The sequence below is a fragment of the Triturus cristatus genome, chromosome 6, assembly GCF_964204655.1.
Source record: "Triturus cristatus chromosome 6, aTriCri1.1, whole genome shotgun sequence".
Classification (NCBI taxonomy): domain Eukaryota; kingdom Metazoa; phylum Chordata; class Amphibia; order Caudata; family Salamandridae; genus Triturus; species Triturus cristatus.
This window is the reverse complement of record NC_140589.1, coordinates 24,394,021-24,417,352: the sequence shown is the minus strand read 5'-3', so window position 1 is coordinate 24,417,352 and position 23,332 is coordinate 24,394,021. Positions and strand designations below refer to the sequence as shown.

General features: G+C 51.1%; 1 protein-coding gene across 1 annotated transcript in view; it reads right to left on the bottom strand.

Annotated features, from left to right (window-relative positions):
- Positions 1–23,332, bottom strand: part of LOC146813667 (solute carrier family 22 member 7-like) — a 226,094-nt gene that overhangs the window by 99,614 nt on the left and 103,148 nt on the right. The window contains exons 3-4 of the mRNA XM_085610164.1: positions 16,610–16,764; positions 12,555–12,723 (exon numbers count right to left, since the gene is read on the bottom strand). Of these exons, the coding sequence (XP_085466290.1) occupies positions 12,555–12,723; positions 16,610–16,764 (324 nt within the window). The remainder of the gene's footprint in view (positions 1–12,554; positions 12,724–16,609; positions 16,765–23,332) is intronic.

Here is a 23,332-nt window from a genome sequence, read left to right as displayed (position 1 = left end):
CTGCGTTTGGGGGGGGGGGGGGGTTGTGTAGGAGAGTAGGGTCTGCTATCCTATGGTCACCCCAAATGTTTGCTTTTTGCTTCACTGGTTTTTGACATATTGAGGCTGTGGGCCTGCTAATCAGACCCCCAGCCTGCTGTTCTCTCTACTAAATTGACACTATGCACCATAGGTGCATAACCAATTGGAATTAGATCACCCTGTGAGCCCCTGTACCAGTGTACACTAGGTACCCAGGGCATTGGTGTATCTAAGGCCTACCAGGGGCTGAAGCATGTATTATGCCACCCCTGGCCTGGCCTAACAAATTTGACACAACTGGCTGATCACTCAGCTGGGGTAAGTTGGTGTAACCACCTCTTACTTAGGTGTAGTATACCTATACCTAACCTTAAATGGGACACATGTTAACCTATAAGTCACTCCTATGGCAGGCCTTGACAATCCTGAAGGCAGAGTGCTTGGTTCCATGTGAGATGGTGCTCTGGCATGAGCTGAGCCTGTCTGCAGTGGTTGGAACAACTTCCTTCTACCGTTTCCAGCTATCGTCATACCATATACTCTTAAGTGCATTATGAACCTCGCGGTTAAATGCTATCTTTGGTTTGGCTTTATCAAAACATGTCGAGTAAGGTGTCATACGAATTGGAATACTAACCCCTCGCCAATTCTGGCGACGGGGTTAGCATTCCACCCTTCTAGAGGGACACGACATGTACAGTACCTGAAACCCGGGTAAAATCAGACATAGCCTCAGCTCCACAAAATGGATGCTGCCACCACAGACACAAGTTCTGCCCTCCTGCTGCCGGGAGTCCTTCCAGCTTGGGAGACGTGGACAAAGGGTTTCCTGCCAGGGGAGGTGCGTGCACCACCCCAGACAGGATTTTGTGTATTGGTCAGGTAGGGCTTGAATGGAATCAGACATGCCTGAGGCTCACAAGGAGCCTCGGTGCATATGCCAGTTCAAACCGGTCGTGGGGCACACCAGCCCCGGACCTGGGGCGAGCTGGACAAAGGATTGGGGGTGTAACCACCCCCCTTCCTGGTCCCACCCTTAGGGAGGGACCTAGCAGGTAGTCCGGCCCCTAGAATCCACTTAAAGGTAGGAGCTGTGTCCTAAGACTTCAGACATCCTGGAAGCAACTTAACTACAAGAAGAAGACAGGAACTTTGACGCTCTGCTGCACAGAGGACAGAAGGAAATCTCCCCTATGGTCAGGGAGTGACCATCTTGCTAACGCAAGCACCAACCAGCTATTCGACGTCTGCTTTGCTGCCGCCTCCCGCCGGAGCCCGAGCCCAGAGCCCGAAAAGACCTGGACCTCCAGACCTCTCACAGTCCGATCCACAGTCCCTGCAAAGAAGGAACCCGTGGAGGCACCGAGACACGTGGAGCCAGCCATCTTGAAAGACCGACGACAAGCTGCAAGCGCGACAACAGAGGCTCCCTCCAAGTTGTGCTTTGGGTCCTGAGAAGCCCAACATCCGAGCAGCATTTGCACCAAAGGTGAGCCCTCCAGCATCTCCACGATCTGCGTGGGGCCCCTCTGCACTTTGCATCTCGACGCGCCTGCCCGGTCCCTGGCCCGTTGGCTAGTGGCCATTTTGGCGACGAACCTTGAAATCTACGACACAGGTCTGGTTGCTCCAGACTGGCCCCAGCTGCTCTCCAAAGGAGCAGCCCCTCTGACCTTGCTGGTTAGAACAATCAGCTTTCTTTACTTTCCACAACTCCTGCCTTTGCCAAGGCTTGTTTGCCTCTTCTGAGTTGCCGACACCGCAGACAGCGAGAGCCTGTGTGGGACAGCTCGCGAACCGACTCCTGGACGTCGTCGACCTTCAGGGACCACGTGGCTGCGGAGACAAGCTACACCTCATCACCTGTTTGCACCCGACATCGCCTGGTACCTACCTGGTGCCACGCCGGTCACTGGCTAGTGACTGTGAACACTGTCCCCTCTGCTTTCAGGTCTTCTACAACTCCGATCCACTCTTGGATCCACCGCATCTCTTCTGGACCGACCGCCTGCAGCATCTTTGTCGTCAGGCTCCATTGAATCGATAGACGAAACCCGACGCACTTCGAGACCTATGCACCCGCTTCCTGTGGGTGAGGTAAAGCTGGCACTCCGGTGCCCAAGTGTAGAGAAACATCTCTAGTGTCTGTGTTTTAAGTCTTAAGTTCGTAGTCCATCCAGAAGACCCTTCTAGCAGTAACTTTTGAACTTTTACGCACCCCTTGAAAACCTATGGGAGCACGCGTGTAACTTTCCTCACTGCACACGCGACCCGTGGACCGCCTGGTCACTAACTGAAGTTAGCTCCTTGTAGGCCCAGTGATTCTAGAGGCCCTAGGCCTTTTCCCTTTCCTGTACGTGGTACTTATACCACTATTTTAGTATATGGTTTGATCGGCCACCAGGGCCTATCCATATAAAGTGCAACTTCTGTATATTATAATACTGTCTTGTTTAACGATTTGTGCTCCTGTGCTCATAAAGAGTTTAGGGGATACTTTGAGTAATAAATACATATATATTTTGAATATATATCTGTGTGGTGTCCTTTCATTGGTATAAAGGGGGGTTACATATGGTAAAACAGCTTGCTTAACATGCTTTAACGAGTTTAGCCTCAAAGACTGCTTAGCCTACGCTACCACTAGGGCAGCTAGTCCGAAAAGGTTGACTTACAACCACACCATAAGGGTTGCTTGGCATGGTACAAGGTGGTCACTTTAACTAGTGAACAGCATATACCAGGCCAACTTCTCACAGTACATATGGGGAGAGAAGGTGGGAGTGAGTGTCGTAGAGGGTGTGGACTGACAGGCACATATATGCACATCCTTTGGGAATGTGATCATATCCAGCGGTTTTGGCAAGCTCTAAATCGGACCTTTAGGATGGCCCTAAACAAAACTGTACACCCCGAGGCTAAACGTTGCGTCCTCAACATATGGGAGCCCACAGACCTCACCACCTCCGAAAAAACCTGGGTGACCTTGGGTCTTACAGCGGCAAAAGGGACATTGCACAAAACTGGGGGTCTGCCACACCACCTACATTGTCACAATTGAAACAAAATATTGACTGGTGCATGGTCAGGGAAAAAACTGTATACACTGCACGGGGATGTCCAAAAAAGTGGTCCTCAATCTGGGGCGCCTGGAATGCCTATAGAGGAGATATACGTGAAGCACCTTTGATACCAACAGTCGAGTCAGACCTTTCGTCTTGAGTCCAAGTCCTGCAATGTGTTATTGAGGCCCGCTTCATGTGTATTGTAGAGGATTAATATATTGTATTTCACTAAAGAATTAAAAAAAGTTTTTTACATCCAACCTGGAGAGCACTCACAGGCATCACACAGTGCCGATTATGCAATTACAAAAGGGAATCCTTGGCACACATATTATTATGCTGCCCGGCTCTGCGGCACGCTTTCCGAATTCATCTCAGGCCCATATTTCTTCAGCTGGGCAAATGATGCTGTTTGCCAGCTCTACACTTTGGATGCAGTGAAGAGTTTGGCCAATTTTGGCAAATTTATACACCAAACTCACCTACTCCTGAAAGACAAAATGGCACAGGCAGAGAGCCACTACCTGCCTGATGAGTTCCACAGGACAAGAAGCAGCACCCCTCAGGAGTATCTCCCCCCAGGAGTATCCAATGTCATCAGGGACAGTATTGACTCCTTATTTTTGTTAACTACAAAGTCAGCAGTGCCTGAGTAAATATTAAATCGCTGGCTGGCATGATTTTAAAGATCATTTTAGTTCCTACCCCTTATTCGCTACTGTCCATTACCCTGTGCTTCATGTATTAGAAATAAACTTATCTTACTTATTGTTCAAATAGATAATATAGGTAATTACTGAAATCCCACCTGTTCAAGGAAGACTTCAGCGCCTCAACACAACGGCCATTATTACAAACCCTCTCCCCACCTTGAGGTCAGCCTTTCCAGTGTATACATTGAGTAGAGGCATTCAGCTGTGCTCTACCTGCTTCCTGCTTCCTATGCCCACACACCAGTGAGACCTGGCTCCCCTCCACTCTGTACCCACACTCAGGTGCACCTCTCCATGGCATGTATTCTCCCTTCCGCCACACACCAGTGAGACCTGGCTCCCCTCCACTCTGTACCCACACTCAGGTGCAGCCCTCCATGGCATGTATTCTCCCTTCCGCCACACACCAGTGAGACCTGGCTCCCCTCCACTATGTACCCACACTCAGGTGCACCCCTCCATGGCATGTATTCTCCCTTCCGCCACACACCAGTGAGACCTGGCTCCCCTCCACTCTGTACCCACACTCAGGTGCACCCCTCCATGGCATGTATTCTCCCTTCCGCCACACACCAGTGAGACCTGGCTCCCCTCCACTCTGAACCCACACTCAGGTGCACCCCTCCATGGTATGTATTCTCCCTTGTGCCACACACCACTGAGGCCTGGCTCGCCGTCCACCAATACATACCTTCACCTGCCCCCTCCCTGGTGTGTATCACCCTCCACCACTGCTGCTCACCAGTAAGGTCTGGCTTCCTACCCATCAATGCAAACCTTCAGCCGTCCCCTCCCTGGTGTGTCTCACCCTCCACCACTTCTGCTCACAGTAAGGTCTGGTCTCCTGCCCATCAATACTCACCCTTAGCCGTCCCCTCCCTGGTGTGTGTCACCCTCCACCACTGCTGCTCACAGTAAGGTCTGGTGTCCTGCCCATCAATACTCACCTTCACCTGCCCCCTCCCTGGTGTATATCTCCCCCGCTGCTCAGAGTAAGGTCTGGCTTCCTACCAATCAATACTCACCTTCAGCCGTCCCCTCCCTGGTGTGCATCTCCCCCCGCTGCTCACCAGTAAGGTCTGGCTTCCTACCCATCAATGCAAACCATCAGCCGTCCCCTCCCTGGTGTGTCTCACCCATCACCACTGCTGCTCACAGTAAGGTCTGGTCTCCTGCCCATCAATGCAAACCATCAGCCGTCCCCTCCCTGGTGTGTCTCACCCTCCACCACTGCTACTCACAGTAAGGTCTGGCTTCCTACCAATCAATACTCACCTTCAGCCGTCCCCTCCCTGGTGTGCATCTCCCCCCGCTGCTCACCAGTAAGGTCTGGCTGCCTACCCATCAATGCAAACCTTCAGCCGTCCCCTCCCTGGTGTGTATCACCCTCCACCACTGCTGCTCACCAGTAAGGCCTGGCTTCCTGCCCATCAATGCAAACCTTCAGCCGTCCCCTCCCTGGTGTGTATCACCCTCCACCACTGCTGCTCACAGTAAGGTCTGGTCTCCTGCCCATCAATACTCACCTTCAGCCGTCCCCTCCCTGGTGTGTATCACCCTCAACCACTGCTGCTCACCAGTAAGGCCTGGCTTCCTGCCCATCAATGCAAACCTTCAGCCGTCCCCTCCCTGGTGTGTCACACCCTCCACCACTGCTGCTCACAGTAAGGTCTGGTCTCCTGCCCATCAATGCAAACCTTCAGCCGTCCCCTCCCTGGTGTGTATCACCCTCTACCACTGCTGCTCACAGTAAGGTCTGCCTTCCTACCCATCAATGCAAACCTTCAGCCGTCCCTTCCCTGGTGTGTATCTCCCCCTCCTGCTCACAGTAAGGTCTGCCTTCCTACCCATCAATGCAAACCTTCAGCCGTCCCCTCCCTGGTGTGTCTCACCCACCACCACTGCTGCTCACAGTAAGGTCTGGCTTCCTGCCCATCAATGCAAACCATCAGCCGTCCCCTCCCTGGTGTGTATCACCCTCCGCCACTGCTGCTCACCAGTAAGGTCTGGTCTCCTGCCCATCAATACTCACCTTCAGCCGTCCTCTCCCTAGTGTGTATCTCCCCCCGCTGCTCACAGTAAGGTCTGGTCTCCTGCCCATCAATACTCACCTTCAGCCGTCCCCTCCCTGGTGTGTATCACCCTCCACCACTGCTGCTCACAGTAAGGTCTGGCGTCCTACCCATCAATACAAACCTTCAGCCGTCCCCTCCCTGGTGTGTATCACCCTCAACCACTGCTGCTCACAGTAAGGTCTGGTCCCCTGCCCATCAATGCAAACCTTCAGCCGTCCCCTCCCTGGTGTGTATCACCCTCCACCACTGCTGCTCACAGTAAGGTCTGGTCTCCTGCCCATCAATACTCACCTTCAGCTGTCCCCTCCCTGGTGTGTACCACTCTCCACCACTGCTGCTCACCAGTAAGGTCTGGTCTCCTGCCCATCAATACTCACCTTCAGCAGTCCCCTCCCTGATGTGTCTCACCCTCCACCACTGCTGCTCACCAGTAAGGTCTGGTCTCCTGCCCATCAATACTCACCTTCAGCCGTCCCCTCCCTGGTGTGTCACACCCTCCACCACTGCTGCTCACAGTAAGGTCTGGTCTCCTGCCCATCAATGCAAACCTTCAGCCGTCCCCTCCCTGGTGTGTATCACCCTCTACCACTGCTGCTCACAGTAAGGTCTGCCTTCCTACCCATCAATGCAAACCTTCAGCCGTCCCTTCCCTGGTGTGTATCTCCCCCTCCTGCTCACAGTAAGGTCTGCCTTCCTACCCATCAATGCAAACCTTCAGCCGTCCCCTCCCTGGTGTGTCTCACCCACCACCACTGCTGCTCACAGTAAGGTCTGGCTTCCTGCCCATCAATGCAAACCATCAGCCGTCCCCTCCCTGGTGTGTATCACCCTCCGCCACTGCTGCTCACCAGTAAGGTCTGGTCTCCTGCCCATCAATACTCACCTTCAGACGTCCTCTCCCTAGTGTGTATCTCCCCCCGCTGCTCACAGTAAGGTCTGGTCTCCTGCCCATCAATACTCACCTTCAGCCGTCCCCTCCCTGGTGTGTATCACCCTCCACCACTGCTGCTCACAGTAAGGTCTGGCGTCCTACCCATCAATACAAACCTTCAGCCGTCCCCTCCCTGGTGTGTATCACCCTCAACCACTGCTGCTCACAGTAAGGTCTGGTCCCCTGCCCATCAATGCAAACCTTCAGCCGTCCCCTCCCTGGTGTGTACCACTCTCCACCACTGCTGCTCACAGTAAGGTCTGCCTTCCTACCCATCAATGCAAACCTTCAGCTGTCCCCTCCCTGGTGTGTCTCACCCTCCACCACTGCTGCTCACAGTAAGGTCTGGTCTCCTGCCCATCAATGCAAACCTTCAGCCGTCCCCTCCCTAGTGTGTATCTCCCCCCGCTGCTCACAGTAAGGTCTGGTCGCCTGCCCATCAATGCAAACCTTCAGCCGTCCCCTCCCTGGTGTGTCTCACCCTCCACCACTGCTGCTCACCAGTAAGGTCTGGCTTCCTACCCATCAATGCAAACCATCAGCTGTCCCCTCCCTGGTGTGTATCACCCTCCACCACTGCTGCTCACCAGTAAGGTCTGGCTTCCTGCCCATCAATGCCAACCATCAGCCGTCCCCTCCCTGGTGTGTATCACCCTCCACCACTGCTGCTCACAGTAAGGTCTGGCTTCCTGCCCATCAATGCAAACCAGGTCTTCGGAGGTACGACGGGCAGAGCCAGCACCAGTCCTCAAACGAGACGGAACCGAAAGACAGTTCCTCTCGCACCTCTCGGTACCTCCGAGAGAACAAAATTCGTTCACACGAGGTACAGATACCATGGATCTGACCACATGAATTTAGATTAGTGAATAATTCTCACTAAACAAGGAGCCACAACGCGCCCTCCTTCATATCGGTCCTGACGAAAGCCTTTAGATGTTGACAGAAGGCTGAAACATGTTGACCCTTACTATTTGATAAGTACGACAGACCAGCAACTCAGTCTTCATTCGTACTTGAACACCTTTTTTTACCTTTCTCTTGTCAATATTCTCAGAATAAAGTCACAGCAGGAAAAATGATTTAGAGAATTTTAACTTCACTTGATTTTTTTGTATATCCTCCCTCATTTTTTTGTCTGGACGCTACTGTACAACCAGTTGGTCTTCCTCCTGGCGGAGGTCAGCATACATTCAAAAAGACCCGATGATGATGCTGTACCAATACACATAAGCGGTGACCCAGTTCATACCGCCTTCGCACTTGTGTATAGTTATGAGGGTTCTTTTATGACGGAACCAAGAACAAAAAAGACCCTGGCTACACAGGACAAGTGGTCCATTCTTCATTGATTCTTTGCATCAATACTCACCTTCACCTGCCCCCTCCCTGGTGTGTGTCACCCTCCACCACTGCTGCTCACAGTAAGGTCTGGCTTCCTACCCATCAATACTCACCTTCAGCCGTCCCCTCCCTAGTGTGTATCTCCCCCCGCTGCTCACAGTAAGGTCTGGTCGCCTGCCCATCAATGCAAACCTTCAGCCGTCCCCTCCCTGGTGTGTCTCACCCTCCGCCACTGCTGCTCACCAGTAAGGTCTGGTCCCCTGCCCATCAATGCAAACCTTCAGCCGTCCCCTCCCTGGTGTGTCTCACCCTCCACCACTGCTGCTCACAGTAAGGTCTGGCTTCCTACCCATCAATGCAAACCTTCAGCCGTCCCCTCCCTGGTGTGTCTCACCCTCCACCACTGCTGCTCACCAGTAAGGTCTGGCTTCCTACCCATCAATGCAAACCATCAGCCGTCCCCTCCCTGGTGTGTATCACCCTCCACCACTGCTGCTCACCAGTAAGGTCTGGTCTCCTGCCCATCAATGCAAACCTTCAGCCGTCCCCTCCCTGGTGTGTCTCACCCTCCGCCACTGCTGCTCACCAGTAAGGTCTGGTCCCCTGCCCATCAATGCAAACCTTCAGCCGTCCCCTCCCTGGTGTGTCTCACCCTCCACCACTGCTGCTCACAGTAAGGTCTGGCTTCCTACCCATCAATGCAAACCTTCAGCCGTCCCCTCCCTGGTGTGTCTCACCCTCCACCACTGCTGCTCACCAGTAAGGTCTGGCTTCCTACCCATCAATGCAAACCATCAGCCATCCCCTCCCTGGTGTGTATCACCCTCCGCCACTGCTGCTCACCAGTAAGGTCTGGTCCCCTGCCCATCAATGCAAACCTTCAGCCGTCCCCTCCCTGGTGTGTCTCACCCTCCACCACTGCTGCTCACAGTAAGGTCTGGCTTCCTACCCATCAATGCAAACCTTCAGCCGTCCCCTCCCTGGTGTGTCTCACCCTCCACCACTGCTACTCACAGTAAGGTCTGGTCCCCTGCCTATCAATGCAAACCTTCAGCCGTCCCCTCCCTGGTGTGTATCACCCTCCACCACTGCTGCTCACAGTAAGGTCTGGCTTACAACCCATCAATACAAACCTTCAGCCGTCCCCTCCCTGGTGTGTATCACCCTCAACCACTGCTGCTCACAGTAAGGTCTGGTCCCCTGCCTATCAATGCAAACCTTCAGCCGTCCCCTCCCTGGTGTGTATCACCCTCCACCACTGCTGCTCACAGTAAGGTCTGGCTTCCTACCCATCAATACAAACCTTCAGCCGTCCCCTCCCTGGTGTGTCACACCCTCCACCACTGCTGCTCACAGTAAGGTCTGGTCTCCTGCCCATCAATGCAAACCTTCAGCCGTCCCCTCCCTGGTGTGTATCACCCTCTACCACTGCTGCTCACAGTAAGGTCTGGCTTCCTACCCATCAATACTCACCTTCAGCCGTCCCCTCCCTGGTGTGTATCACCCTCCACCACTGCTGCTCACCAGTAAGGCCTGGCTTCCTGCCCATCAATGCAAACCTTCAGCCGTCCCCTCCCTGGTGTGTATCACCCTCCGCCACTGCTGCTCACCAGTAAGGTCTGCCTTCCTACCCATCAATGCAAACCATCAGCCGTCCCCTCCCTGGTGTGTATCACCCTCCACCACTGCTGCTCACAGTAAGGTCTGGCTTCCTGCCCATCAATGCAAACCATCAGCCGTCCCCTCCCTGGTGTGTATCACCCTCCGCCACTGCTGCTCACCAGTAAGGTCTGGTCTCCTGCCCATCAATACTCACCTTCAGCCGTCCCCTCCCTAGTGTGTATCTCCCCCCGCTGCTCACAGTAAGGTCTGGTCTCCTGCCCATCAATACTCACCTTCAGCCGTCCCCTCCCTGGTGTGTACCACTCTCCACCACTGCTGCTCACAGTAAGGTCTGGTCTCCTACCCATCAATGCAAACCATCAGCCGTCCCCTCCCTGGTGTGTATCACCCTCCACCACTGCTGCTCACCGTAAGGTCTGGTCTCCTGCCCATCAATGCACACCTTCAGTCGTCCCCTCCCTGGTGTGTATCACCCTCCACCACTGCTGCTCACAGTAAGGTCTGGCTTCCTACCCATCAATACAAACCATCAGCCGTCCCCTCCCTGGTGTGTATCACCCTCCGCCACTGCTGCTCACCAGTAAGGTCTGGTCTCCTGCCCATCAATCCTCACCTTCAGCCGTCCCCTTCCTGGTGTGTATCACCCTCCACCACTGCTGCTCACAGTAAGGTCTGGCTTCCTACCCATCAATACTCACCTTCAGCCGTCCCCTCCCTAGTGTGTATCTCACCCCGCTGCTCACAGTAAGGTCTGGTCTCCTGCCCATCAATACTCACCTTCAGCCGTCCCCTCCCTGGTGTGTACCACCCTCCACCACTGCTGCTCACCAGTAAGGTCTGGTCTCCTGCCCATCAATACTCACCTTCAGCCGTCCCCTCCCTGGTGTGTATCACCCTCCGCCACTGCTGCTCACCAGTAAGGTCTGGTCTCCTGCCCATCAATACTCACCTTCAGCCGTCCCCTCCCTGGTGTGTATCACCCTCAACCACTGCTGCTCACAGTAAGGTCTGGCGTCCTACCCATCAATACAAACCTTCAGCCGTCCCCTCCCTGGTGTGTATCACCCTCAACCACTGCTGCTCACAGTAAGGTCTGGTCCCCTGCCCATCAATGCAAACCTTCAGCCGTCCCCTCCCTGGTGTGTATAACCCTCCACCACTGCTGCTCACAGTAAGGTCTGGATTCCTACCCATCAATGCAAACCTTCAGCCGTCCCCTCCCTGGTGTGTATCACCCTCCACCACTGCTGCTCACCAGTAAGGTCTGGCTTCCTACCCATCAATGCAAACCATCAGCCGTCCCCTCCCTGGTGTGCATCTCCCTCCGCTGCTCACAGTAAGGTCTGGCTTCCTACCCATCAATGCAAACCTTCAGCCGTCCCCTCCCTGGTGTGTATCACCCTCTAGGGGTGGTCGGAATTTGCGAAATTAACTTTCGCAAATTATCGCGAAAATGTTTAAAATTATCGCAAACAAGCGGAAATATTGCGACGATGCGTAAGTTTTTTTCAGGCATGTTCGCGAGATTTTCTGCATGGTTGCGGGTCGCCAACTTACCCATGTGGTTGCTTGCGGGCGCGGCCATCTTGTTTTGAGTTGTCTCGCGGTGCATGATCGCGAGAAGAAAGACGTGATCGCGCGACACATGACGTCACTGCGGGCGCGAACTGTCGCGAGACAGCGCAAATGGCTAAAAACAATACAACATCTCATGGAGAACGCGACCGGATCAAGAAAACTTGTCGGCGAACGCAGGGATTCAGGTAAGGCGATCGCGCGCGCGCGAGAATGTAATATTTTACAGCGCGAGCAAGAAACAAATTATTGCCAAGCTGCGGAAACCGGAAATTTTGACATTTTCGCGCTCTCCGCGGAACGCGAAAATGTCAAATTATCGCAATTTCCACGAACGGAAGGAAATTTTCGCCCAGGCCTATCACCCTCCACCACTGCTGCTCACCAGTAAGGTCTGGCTTCCTACCCATCAATACAAACCTTCAGCCATCCTCTCCCTGGTGTGTATCTCCCCCCGCTGCTCACAGTAAGGTCTGGCTTCCTACCCATCAATGCAAACCATCAGCCGTCCCCTCCCTGGTGTGTCTCACCCACCACCACTGCTGCTCACAGTAAGGTCTGGTCTCCTGCCCATCAATGCAAACCATCAGCCGTCCCCTCCCTGGTGTGTATCACCCTCCACCACTGCTGCTCACAGTAAGGTCTGGCTTCCTACCCATCAATGCAAACCTTCAGCCGTCCCCTCCCTGGTGTGTCTCACCCTCAACCACTGCTGCTCACCAGTAAGGTCTGGCTTCCTACCCATCAATGCAAACCATCAGCCGTCCCCTCCCTGGTGTGCATCTCCCCCCGCTGCTCACAGTAAGGTCTGGCTTCCTACCCATCAATGCACACCTTCAGCCGTCCCCTCCCTGGTGTGTATCACCCTCCACGACTGCTGCCCACAGTAAGGTCTGGCTTCCTACCCATCAATGCAAACCATCAGCCGTCCCCTCCCTGGTGTGCATCTCCCCCCGCTGCTCACAGTAAGGTCTGGTCTCCTGCCCATCTTTTCAAACTTTCAGCCGTCCCCTCCCTGGTGTGTATCTCCCCCGGCTGCTCACAGTAAGGTCTGGTCACGTGCCCATCAATACTCACCTTCAGCCGTCCCTCCCTGGTGTGTCTCAGCCCCCACCACTGCTGCTCACCAGTAAGGTCTGGTCTCCTGCCCATCAATACTCACCTTCAGCAGTCCCCTCCCTGGTGTGTATCCCTCCTACACACTTACCACCAGAAGATAATCGCCAGGATACAGGGCGAGGATGCAGCCAGCAACAGCCAGCGCCAGTCCCGGATCAGGAAGGCCAGCAGGGCCAGGGCCATGTTGCCCAGGGTCCACGGGATGCTGCTGATGGTGCCGCAGAAGTTGCGGTGCTTCACGTCTGTCCACTCCACCACTGCAGAGAAAAGAGGGGGTGTGAGTACAAACCTCAGGCTCTGAGCACAGTGGCAATAATCAGCAAGCGTGATAATAACGGTATCTTTATGTAGCACTTTGCACCACACTTTTGCTGCTTCTAAGTGCTGTAGTTAACGGATGCTTCATAAATTGGGCTCTAGAAAAATATCTCTACCAGAGCTGGATATGTTCTATTCTACGCTTTAAAAAACACGAACTATGACCCTGCATAAGGAACGAGCGTAGAAGTGTGCAGTACATTCTTATTGGAGCTTGCTTACTTACACCATTATCTAGGAGCTCAACATTTAGCACTTTGAATGCATTGTAACAGAAACCAGTCCATACAACATGGCGCCATAGACTACAATGTGCCCCACTGCAGTCCTGTAAGCACAACAAGGATCTTTCACAGACTATCTGAAAAGAGATTGCGTTGAGCGTCTGCTGAAGAAATATTTTGTAATATGAGCCTTCCTGATTGTAGGGTTATTAAGAATGATATGTTGATCATTGGCTCCATTTGGTATAATTGACTCCATTTCTGTGCTGCCTCCTTCTTGTGTAACAGACTCCATTTTCTGTGCTCGCACGTAGCTGCAAAGTGGGGAGGGGATGTTTCCGCTCTTCACTTGTTTTCGCTCCTTACTGATCTGAGTGAACTGGAACATGTTGTGTGGGATGCGTGCTTAGTACCTTTCAGGGAATGTGCGGAATGTACAGCTCTGTCTCGAAGTCAAAATACAGGAGCCTGGCCAGCTTCTGTCTTGACCTTGACACATACCAGTACGGCCAGCTCGGTTTTTCGCAACAGAAGAAAGGGAGCGAGGTTTCTAACACCTTCGCCTCACGGTGAGTAAAACTTATTAAAGTCAGAGAATGTTGACATGTGCAGTGGAGCTCACTTACAGTAGACTGTAGACAGTAGACTGTAGTAGTTTCTCTATGTACTTGCTTTCTATCTACCCTGTGCCACCTATGATGTTGTTGTCATGGTGATGGAATGTTATAGTTTGAATCCCAGGAGAGTCAGTTCCTGGAAGCTGTGGAGATGAACAGTCAATAAAGTACGTTCTCTTACACTTACCTAGTCTGGTGTAATCACTACAAATTTGGCGACGAGTTTGACTGTTCCTATCTACATCCACGTGTGCAGCGACAGTCTTCTGCTTTACCAGTCTTCTTCAGCTATCCTTGTTGTCTGCCGTGCGGAGAAGAATCCTATTTCTTCAGATCTCCACAAAAATGCGGCCTATCATCTCTACCCTGCGTTGCTACATTGAGTTACTCCATGCTGCACTGCTGGTGAGCTGTTCTTCCACTTTCCCTTGAGCTGCTTCATCCTTACAGGCAATTGGGAAGACAAAGTGTATTTGGGAAAATTCCAAGAGAATTCTCTGTTGTTTTGGCAGGTGTGGTTGTGATTCGTGGCTGTGTCTTCAATTTGGGACTCATTTGACTGTCTGGGGGTTACACTATCGCGTACTTGGATCCTCCCTTGTCAGGACTTGTCCGTGTAGTTCATTTTGGAAGAGATTCTTCTTTCACCGAAGTTTTACCTCCTACTGATAATGCATTAGAATCCCGGGAGGAGTCAGTAGAAACGGGGTGCCCGTCACCAATAGCTGACGAGTGATGAGTGACGAGTGACAAGAGCAGCGCGTCAGTGGTGCGCATTCTCTAGTTTCCTTGGACACAACGCAGAAGAGTCAAGTAGCGCGAGTGACAAGAAGGCTGAAGAGAGCAATGCGTCAGTGGTGCACGTTCTCTGGTTTCCTTGGATACAACGCAGAAGAGTCAACTAGCGCATCTGTCACGTATCCTTCAGATGCATTCTGGCGATTCACTTCCTTTTCCTGTTTTACGGCGGACGGCAAGCGGGACTTTACTGACTTTGCCAAAGCAACGGAAGTCTTGGGGCATTCAAGGTATTCTGTCAACCTGGTCACGATGTGGGAGATTTGTCCTGAGGCTAAGTGCCATTCATGTGCAAGCTGGACGGCTCTTACACTTACCTTGTCTGGTGTAATCACTACATAGACGTACTGTTGTAAGACAAACGGAACCTGAGTCCCGGTCGAGAGTCCAAGCCCAGCTGTCAACAGGTTCCCCAGCTAGAGTTTGCGAGTATGTCGAGTGAACGATCTGTGAGGTGTTACTTGTGTATATAATTTCTACGTTTCTGTGCTCTTTGCTACATGTATTTATGCTGCATGTTATTCTGGTGTTGTGCTATAGTTACTTGATATTTTGGGAGTTTGCATTAACTGATTCATTTTGCCTTTCTTTCCAAAATATTGAATTAACCCCTTGCATGCCCGCCCCTTTCCCCGCCCAGTGCCGCGCTTTGCATTAGCGGGCGGAGTTCATGACGAGCTGGACTCGTCATGGGCACAGCGCCACCGCAGCCCATGACGAGTCCAGCTCGTCATGGGCACTGAAGGGGTTAATACACATGCACCTGAATTTGTCTTCTTGCCTCGCCTTAATAGAGTGCTGGGTCTTGTTTTATCGCCTCGTCTTTTGGGAATGCTGTTTTACGTGTGTTATTTAAAGGTGCAGTAGTGCATTTGCCTCCTCTCGGGAGTGCAGGGTTCAGGTGTGTTGTATTGTTTGTTTTTTTAAAGAGTTTTATATTTTTTAGGCATGGGGAGATTAAGTGATTTGCCCAGAATCACAGGATGGTCAGCGTCGTAGCTGAGACTTGAACCCGGTTCCCCAGCTTCGAGGTTGACCGCTCTAGCCATAAGGTTACATCCTCTCCCCGTGTGTCAAATTACAAGCACTACACCGATTCTTTCAGCTTTATTTTTAGTACCGAAGGGTGGATGTGCAAAAGATCTGTGGGTGATTCAGGCTGTTCCTAGAGTGCTCTGGCTTCCATGGTGCTCCGTTGGAGTATTACTAACAATGGCGTAATGTGATCAAATTATTTACTTCTAGTGATGAAGCGTGTTGAGGCATGGAACAATGCTCTCAACAAGGACATCTCAACGTTAGGAAGACAATCAAGGGTTTAAACAAGAATCAGAGGTCTTCTTCAGGCATAAACTAAGAAATCCACCAAAGAAATTGCAGTTGAAATTGACCTCGCTTAGCATTGCATGAATTTGTGTTTCAAGTAACCCTGGGCAGTGAACTCTGCTCCGCTCACGGAGTTTGCTGAGTTTTCTGCACTCCGTGTTACGCAGAGCTAGCGGAATTCCGAAAAACTCAGCTCCGTTGAACAGAGCTTTTTTCCTCACTTGCGGTCATCAATGTCAAGTTGGCAAGCGTGAGCATGGAAAATCATCCTCAAGGCGAGCGGTCAGATATCTCATTCTCATCGTCTCATATGCTCGCGTTGAGAAACCGCCCGTTCGCGTTGAGAAAGCTGCTGCTTGAGTAAATAATCTACTCGGACAGCAGAAAGGAAGCTGCATTCGCTTGCACTGTGCATGGTGCCGTTTGCAAGGATTGCACAGTGCGGACAAAGGAATGTTATTTTCCGAATTAAACAATTTGTCTGACTCAGAATGACAAGGACTTCTTTAGGACTAGTGAGGCCTATGGCATCATTTTCAGAAAATTCAAGCTGATCCCTGGGAACAGTATATTTGCAGCTCATATCTTAATATCAATCCTTTCAAAACTTGTTGAATGAATGAATGAAATGGCTTACATGGTGCTCAGCGTCCCCGCGCTATTCCACTCACATCTCCAAATTTGAATTTTCATTAAGAAATACACAGTAAGTCAATACGGCATTGACAACATTTGATGTTAAAACATTTTCCTATTAGCCCATCTTCCAATCTTTTTTCATTATTTGAAAACATCAATGACTGTCTTTTGATGAAGTTTCTAATCGATAACATTTTTTGGAAGAACCAAGGAGAGGGTACCTAAAGCGATGGAAATGATGATCATGCCGGTGAGCCCCACCCCACAGATGGTTCTGGCTACAGCGAACATCGGGTAGGACGTGGCGCCGGCAGAGATGGCGGCAAAGAAGGTCGTGGTGATGAAGGAGACGAGCAGCATGTTCCTCCGGCCGTACCTGTGGCATGGAGACAAGATATAGGGTGGTCATATGTAGGCAGGTGTGGAGAAACAAGATATGCAAATTAAATGTACAGAATCGTCTCCTCGAAGGCCCTCCATCCTCGTCACCAGGGAGGGTGAAACAGGAGAGGTGAATTATACACACAGATTCTTATATCAAGACCTCAGGGGCTCTCTCTCTCAGACCTCAGGGACGGTGAAACAGGAGAGGTGAATTATACATACAGACTCTTACACCAAGACCTCAAGAGCCCTCTCTCTCGGACATGAGGGAGGGTGAAACAGGAGAGGTGAATTAAACACACAGACTTTTAAACCAAGACTTCAAGGGCTCTCGTTATCAGACACCAGAGAGGGTCAAACAGGAGAGGTGAATTATACACACAGACTCTTATACCAAGACCTCAAGGGCCCTCTCTCTCAGACCTCAGGGAGGGTGGAAACAGGAGAGGTCAATTATACACACAGATTCTTATACCAAGACCTCAGGGGCCCTCTCTCTCAGACCTCAGGGAGGGTGGAAACAGGAGAGGTGAATTAAACACACATATTCTTATACCAAGACCTCAGGGGCCCTCTCTCTCACACACAGGGAGAGTGAAACAGGGAGGGGAAATTATACACACAGACTCTAATACCAAGACCTCAAGGACCCTCGCTCTCAGACAAAAGGGAGAGTAAAACAGGAGAGGTGAATTACACACACAGATTCTAATACCAAGACCTCAAGGGCCCTCTCTCTCAGACCTCAGGGAGGGTGGAAACAGGAGGGGTGAATTATACACACAGACTCTTATACCAATACCCCAAGGGCCCTCTCTCTCACACATGAGGGAGGGTGAAACAGGAGAGGTGAATTATACATACAGACTCATAACAAGACCTCAAGGGCCCTCTCTCTCACACACGAGGGAGGGTGAAACAGGAGAAGTGAATTATATACACAGACTCTTATACCAACACCTCAAGGGCCCTCTCTCTCACACATGAGGGAGGGTGAAACAGGAGAGGTGAATTACACACACAGACTTATACCAAGACCTCAAGGGCCCTCTCTCTCACATACAAGGGATGGTGAAACAGGAGAGGTGAATTATACATACAGACTCATACCAAGACCTCAAGGGCCCTCTCTCTCACACACGAGGGAGGGTGAAACAGAAGTGAATAATACACACAGACTCTTATACCAACACCTCAAGGGCCCTCTCTTTCAGACACCGGGGAGGCCGGAAACAGGAGAGGTGAATTATACACACAGACTCTTACACCACGACCTCTAGGGCCCTCTCTCTCACACACAAGGGAGGGTGAAACAGGAGAGGTGAATTATACACACAGACTCTTACACCACGACCTCTAGGGCCCTCTCTCTTACACACAAGGGAGGGTGAAACAGGAGAGGTGAATTATACATACAGACTCATACCAAGACCTCAAGGGCCCTCTCTCTCACACACGAGGGAGGGTGAAACAGGAGAAGTGAATTATACACACAGACTCTTACACCACGACCTCTAGGGCCCTCTCTCTTACACACAAGGGAGGGTGAAACAGGAGAGGTGAATTATACATACAGACTCATACCAAGACCTCAAGGGCCCTCTCTCTCACACACGAGGGAGGGTGAAACAGGAGAAGTGAATTATATACACAGACTCTTATACCAACACCTCAAGGGCCCTCTCTCTCACACATGAGGGAGGGTGAAACAGGAGAGGTGAATTACACACACAGACTTATACCAAGACCTCAAGGGCCCTCTCTGTCACATACAAGGGATGGTGAAACAGGAGAGGTGAATTATACATACAGACTCATACCAAGACCTCAAGGGCCCTCTCTCTCACACACGAGGGAGGGTGAAACAGAAGTGAATAATACACACAGACTCTTATACCAACACCTCAAGGGCCCTCTCTCTCACACACAAGGGAGGGTGAAACAGGAGAGGTGAATTATACACACAGACTCTTGAACCAAGATTTTAATGGCTCTCATTATCAGACACCAGGGAGCGTGAAACAGGAGAGGTGAATTATACACACCGTCTCTCATATCAAAATCTCAAGGGCCCTCTCTCTCAGACACCAGGGAGGGTGAAACAGGAGAGGTGAATTATACACACAGACTCTTATACCAAGACCTCAAGGGCCCTCTCTCTCAGACACCAGGGAGCGTAAAACAGGAGAGGTGAATTATGCACACAGACTATTATACCAAGACCTCAAGGGCCCTCTCTGTCAGACCTCAGGGAGGGTGAAACAGGAGAGGTGAATTAGACACACAGACTCTTACACCAAGACCTCAAGGGCCCTCTCTCTCACACACAAGGGAGGGTGAAACAGGAGAGGTGAATTATACACACAGACTCTTATACCAACACCTCAAGGGCCCTCTCTCTCACACACAAGGAAGGGTGAAACAGGAGAGGTGAATCATACACACAGACTCTTACACCAAGACCTCAAGGGCCCTCGTTATCAGACACCAGGGAGCGTGAAACAGGAGAGGTGAATTATACATACAGACTCCTCTACCAAGACCTAAGGGCACTCGCTGTCAGATACCAGGGAGGGTGGAAACAGTAGAGGTGAATTATACACACAGACTCTTAAACCAAGACCTCAAGGTGCCTCTATCTCACACACCAGGGAGAGTGAAACAGAAGAGGTGAATTATACACACAGACTCTAAAACCAAGACCTCAAGGTGCCTCTATCTCACACACCAGGGAGAGTGAAACAGGAGAGGTGAATTATACACACAGACTCTTAAACCAAGACCTCAAGGGCCCTCTCTCTTACACACCAGGGAGGGTGAAACAGGAGAGGTGAATTATACATACAGACTCTTATACCAAGACCTCAAGGGCCCTCCTTCCTAGACACCAGGGAGGGTGGAAACGGGAGAGGTGAGTTATACATACATACTCTTACACCAAGACCTCAAGGGCCTTCCCACTCACACTCCAGGGATGGTGAAACAGGAGAAGTGAATTATACACACAGGCTCTTATACCAAGACCTCAAGTTCCCTCACTCTCACACGCCTGGGAGGGTGGAAACGGGAGAGGTGAATTATATGTACAGACTCTTATACCAAGACCTCAAGGGCCCTCTCTCTCACACACGAGGGAGGGTGAAACAGGAGAGGTGAATTATACATACAGTGTCATACCAAGACCTCAAGGGCCCTCTCTCTCACACACGAGGGAGGGTGAAACAGGAGAGGTGAATTATACATACAGACTCTTATACCAAGACCTCAAGGGCCCTTCTTCATAGACACCAGGGAGGGGGGAGATGGGAGAGGTGAATTATACATACAGACTCTTATACCAAGACCTCAAAGGCCCTCCCTCCTAGACACCAGGGAGGGTGGAAACGGGAGAGGTGAATTATACATACATACTCTTATACCAATACCTTAAGTTCCCTCACTCTCACACACCTGGGAGGGTGAAACAGGAGAGGTGAATTATACACACAGACTATTATACCAAGACCTCAAGTTCCCTCACTCTCACACACCTAGGAGGGTGAAACAGGAGAGGTGAATTATACACACAGACTATTATACCAAGACCTCATGGGGTCTCTCTCTCAGACCTCAGGGAGGGTGAAACAGGAGAGGTGAAATATACACACAGACTCTTATACCGAGACCTCAAGGACCCTCTCTCTCGGACATGAGGGAGGGTGAAACAGGAGAGGTGAATTAAACACACAGACTCCTAAACCAAGACTTCAAGGGCTCTCATTATCAGACACCAGGGAGGGTGGGAACTGGAGAGGTCAATTATACACACAGACTCTTATACTAAGACCTCAAGGGCCCTCCCTCTCACACACCAGGGAGGGTGAAGCAGGAGAGGTCAATTATACACACAGACTCTTAAAACAAGACTTCAAGGGCCCTCCCTCTCACACACCTGGGAGGGTGGGAACTGGAGAGGTCAATTATACACACAGAGGCATATAATTAACGCAATGCGATAATTATCGCATAGCGCGCTTAGCGGGTCTTTTTCCATCGCCGGCTAACGCTGGATTACATCGCCTTGTTAGCGGCGTATTAGAAAAGCTTTGCTCATATACAATGTAAAATCCAGAGATAGCGGTGAAAACCAGCAATAGCGTGAGAAATTCAGCAATATTTTGACAGCGCTAATGTAAAGCTTGCTAATAGGCAAGTGTGGACTCAGCCTAACAATCCACCTCCCATTGACAAGAAGGCAAAGTCAGGTTTTAATTCGTTGTTAGATACCAGCGGGTCCGGGGCCGCATTGGCAATAGAGGGAAGTTGTGTTTGCGACTGTTTCCATGGTGTTTTAGTGAGGAACGCCTACTTTGCATATCATTAACGATAAATATCGCTGACAGGCAAAGCGGCAAAAGAAACGGCTGCTATCGCACGGAAACAAGCGCTAATGCATGCTAGCGAGTCCTTGTTGATAGCGCTATAGGAAAATTGCCGCTTTTCCGGCGATATGTGCCGGAAAAGTGGCGAAACTTCTCTTGATAATATGCCCCACAGACTCTTATACCAAGACCTCAAGGGCCCTCTCTCTCACACACCAGGGACGGTGAAACAGTAGAGGTGAATTATACACAGAGACTCTTATACCAAGACCTCAAGGGCCCTCTCTATCACACACCAGGGACGGTGAAACAGGAGAGGTGAATTATACATACAGACTCTTATACCAAGACCTCAAGGGCCCTCTCTCTCACACACCAGGGACGGTGAAACAGGAGAGGTGAATTATACACACAGACTCTTATACCAAGACCTCAAGGGCCCTCTCTCTCACACACCAGGGCGGTGAAACAGGAGAGGTGAATTATACACACAGACTCTTACACCAAGACCTCAAGGGCCCTCTCTCTCAGACACCAGGGAGGGTGAAACAGGAGAGGTGAATTATACATACAGACTCTTCTAACAAGACCTCAAGGGCCCTCTCTCTCAGACACCAGGGAGGGTGAAACAGGAGAGGTGAATTATACATACAGACTCTTATACCAAGACCTCAAGGGCCCTCTCTCTCAGACAACAGGGAGGGTGAAACAGGAGAGGTGAATTATACATACAGACTCTTATACCAAGACCTCAAGGGCCCTCTCTTTCAGACACCGGGGAGGGTGGAAACGGGAGAGGTGAATTATACATACAGACTCTTACACCAAGACCTCAAGGGCCCTTTCTCTCAGACACCAGGGAGGGTGAAACAGGAGAGGTGAATTATACATACAGACTCTTATACCAAGACCTCAAGGGCCCTCTCTCTCACACACCAGGGACGGTGAAACAGGAGAGGTGAATTATACACACAGACTCTTATACCAAGACCTCAAGGGCCCTCTCTCTCACACACCAGGGCGGTGAAACAGGAGAGGTGAATTATACACACAGACTCTTACACCAAGACCTCAAGGGCCCTCTCTCTCAGACACCAGGGAGGGTGAAACAGGAGAGGTGAATTATACATACAGACTCTTCTAACAAGACCTCAAGGGCCCTCTCTCTCAGACACCAGGGAGGGTGAAACAGGAGAGGTGAATTATACATACAGACTCTTATACCAAGACCTCAAGGGCCCTCTCTCTCAGACACCAGGGAGGGTGAAACAGGAGAGGTGAATTATACATACAGACTCTTATACCAAGACCTCAAGGGCCCTCTCTTTCAGACACCGGGGAGGGTGGAAACGGGAGAGGTGAATTATACATACAGACTCTTACACCAAGACCTCAAGGGCCCTTTCTCTCAGACACCAGGGAGGGTGAAACAGGAGAGGTGAATTATACATACAGACTCTTATACCAAGACCTCAAGGGCCCTCTCTCTCAGACACCAGGGAGGGTGAAACAGGAGAGGTGAATTATACATACAGACTCTTATACCAAGACCTCAAGGGCCCTCTCTCTCAGACACCAGGGAGGGTGAAACAGGAGAGGTGAATTATACATACAGACTCTTATACCAAGACCTCAAGGGCCCTCTCTCTCACACACCAGGGACGGTGAAACAGGAGAGGTGAATTATACACACAGACTCTTATACCAAGACCTCAAGGGCCCTCTCTCTCACACACCAGGGCGGTGAAACAGGAGAGGTGAATTATACACACAGACTCTTACACCAAGACCTCAAGGGCCCTCTCTCTCAGACACCAGGGAGGGTGAAACAGGAGAGGTGAATTATACATACAGACTCTTATACCAAGACCTCAAGGGCCCTCTCTTTCAGACACCGGGGAGGGTGGAAACGGGAGAGGTGAATTATACATACAGACTATTACACCAAGACCTCAAGGGCCCTTTCTCTCAGACACCAGGGAGGGTGAAACAGGAGAGGTGAATTATACATACAGACTCTTATACCAAGACCTCAAGGGCCCTCTCTCTCAGACACCAGGGAGGGTGAAACAGGAGAGGTGAATTATACATACAGACTCTTATACCAAGACCTCAAGGGCCCTCCCTCTCAGACACCAGGCAGGGTGAAACAGGAGAGGTGTATTATACATACAGACTCTTATACCAAGACCTCAAGGG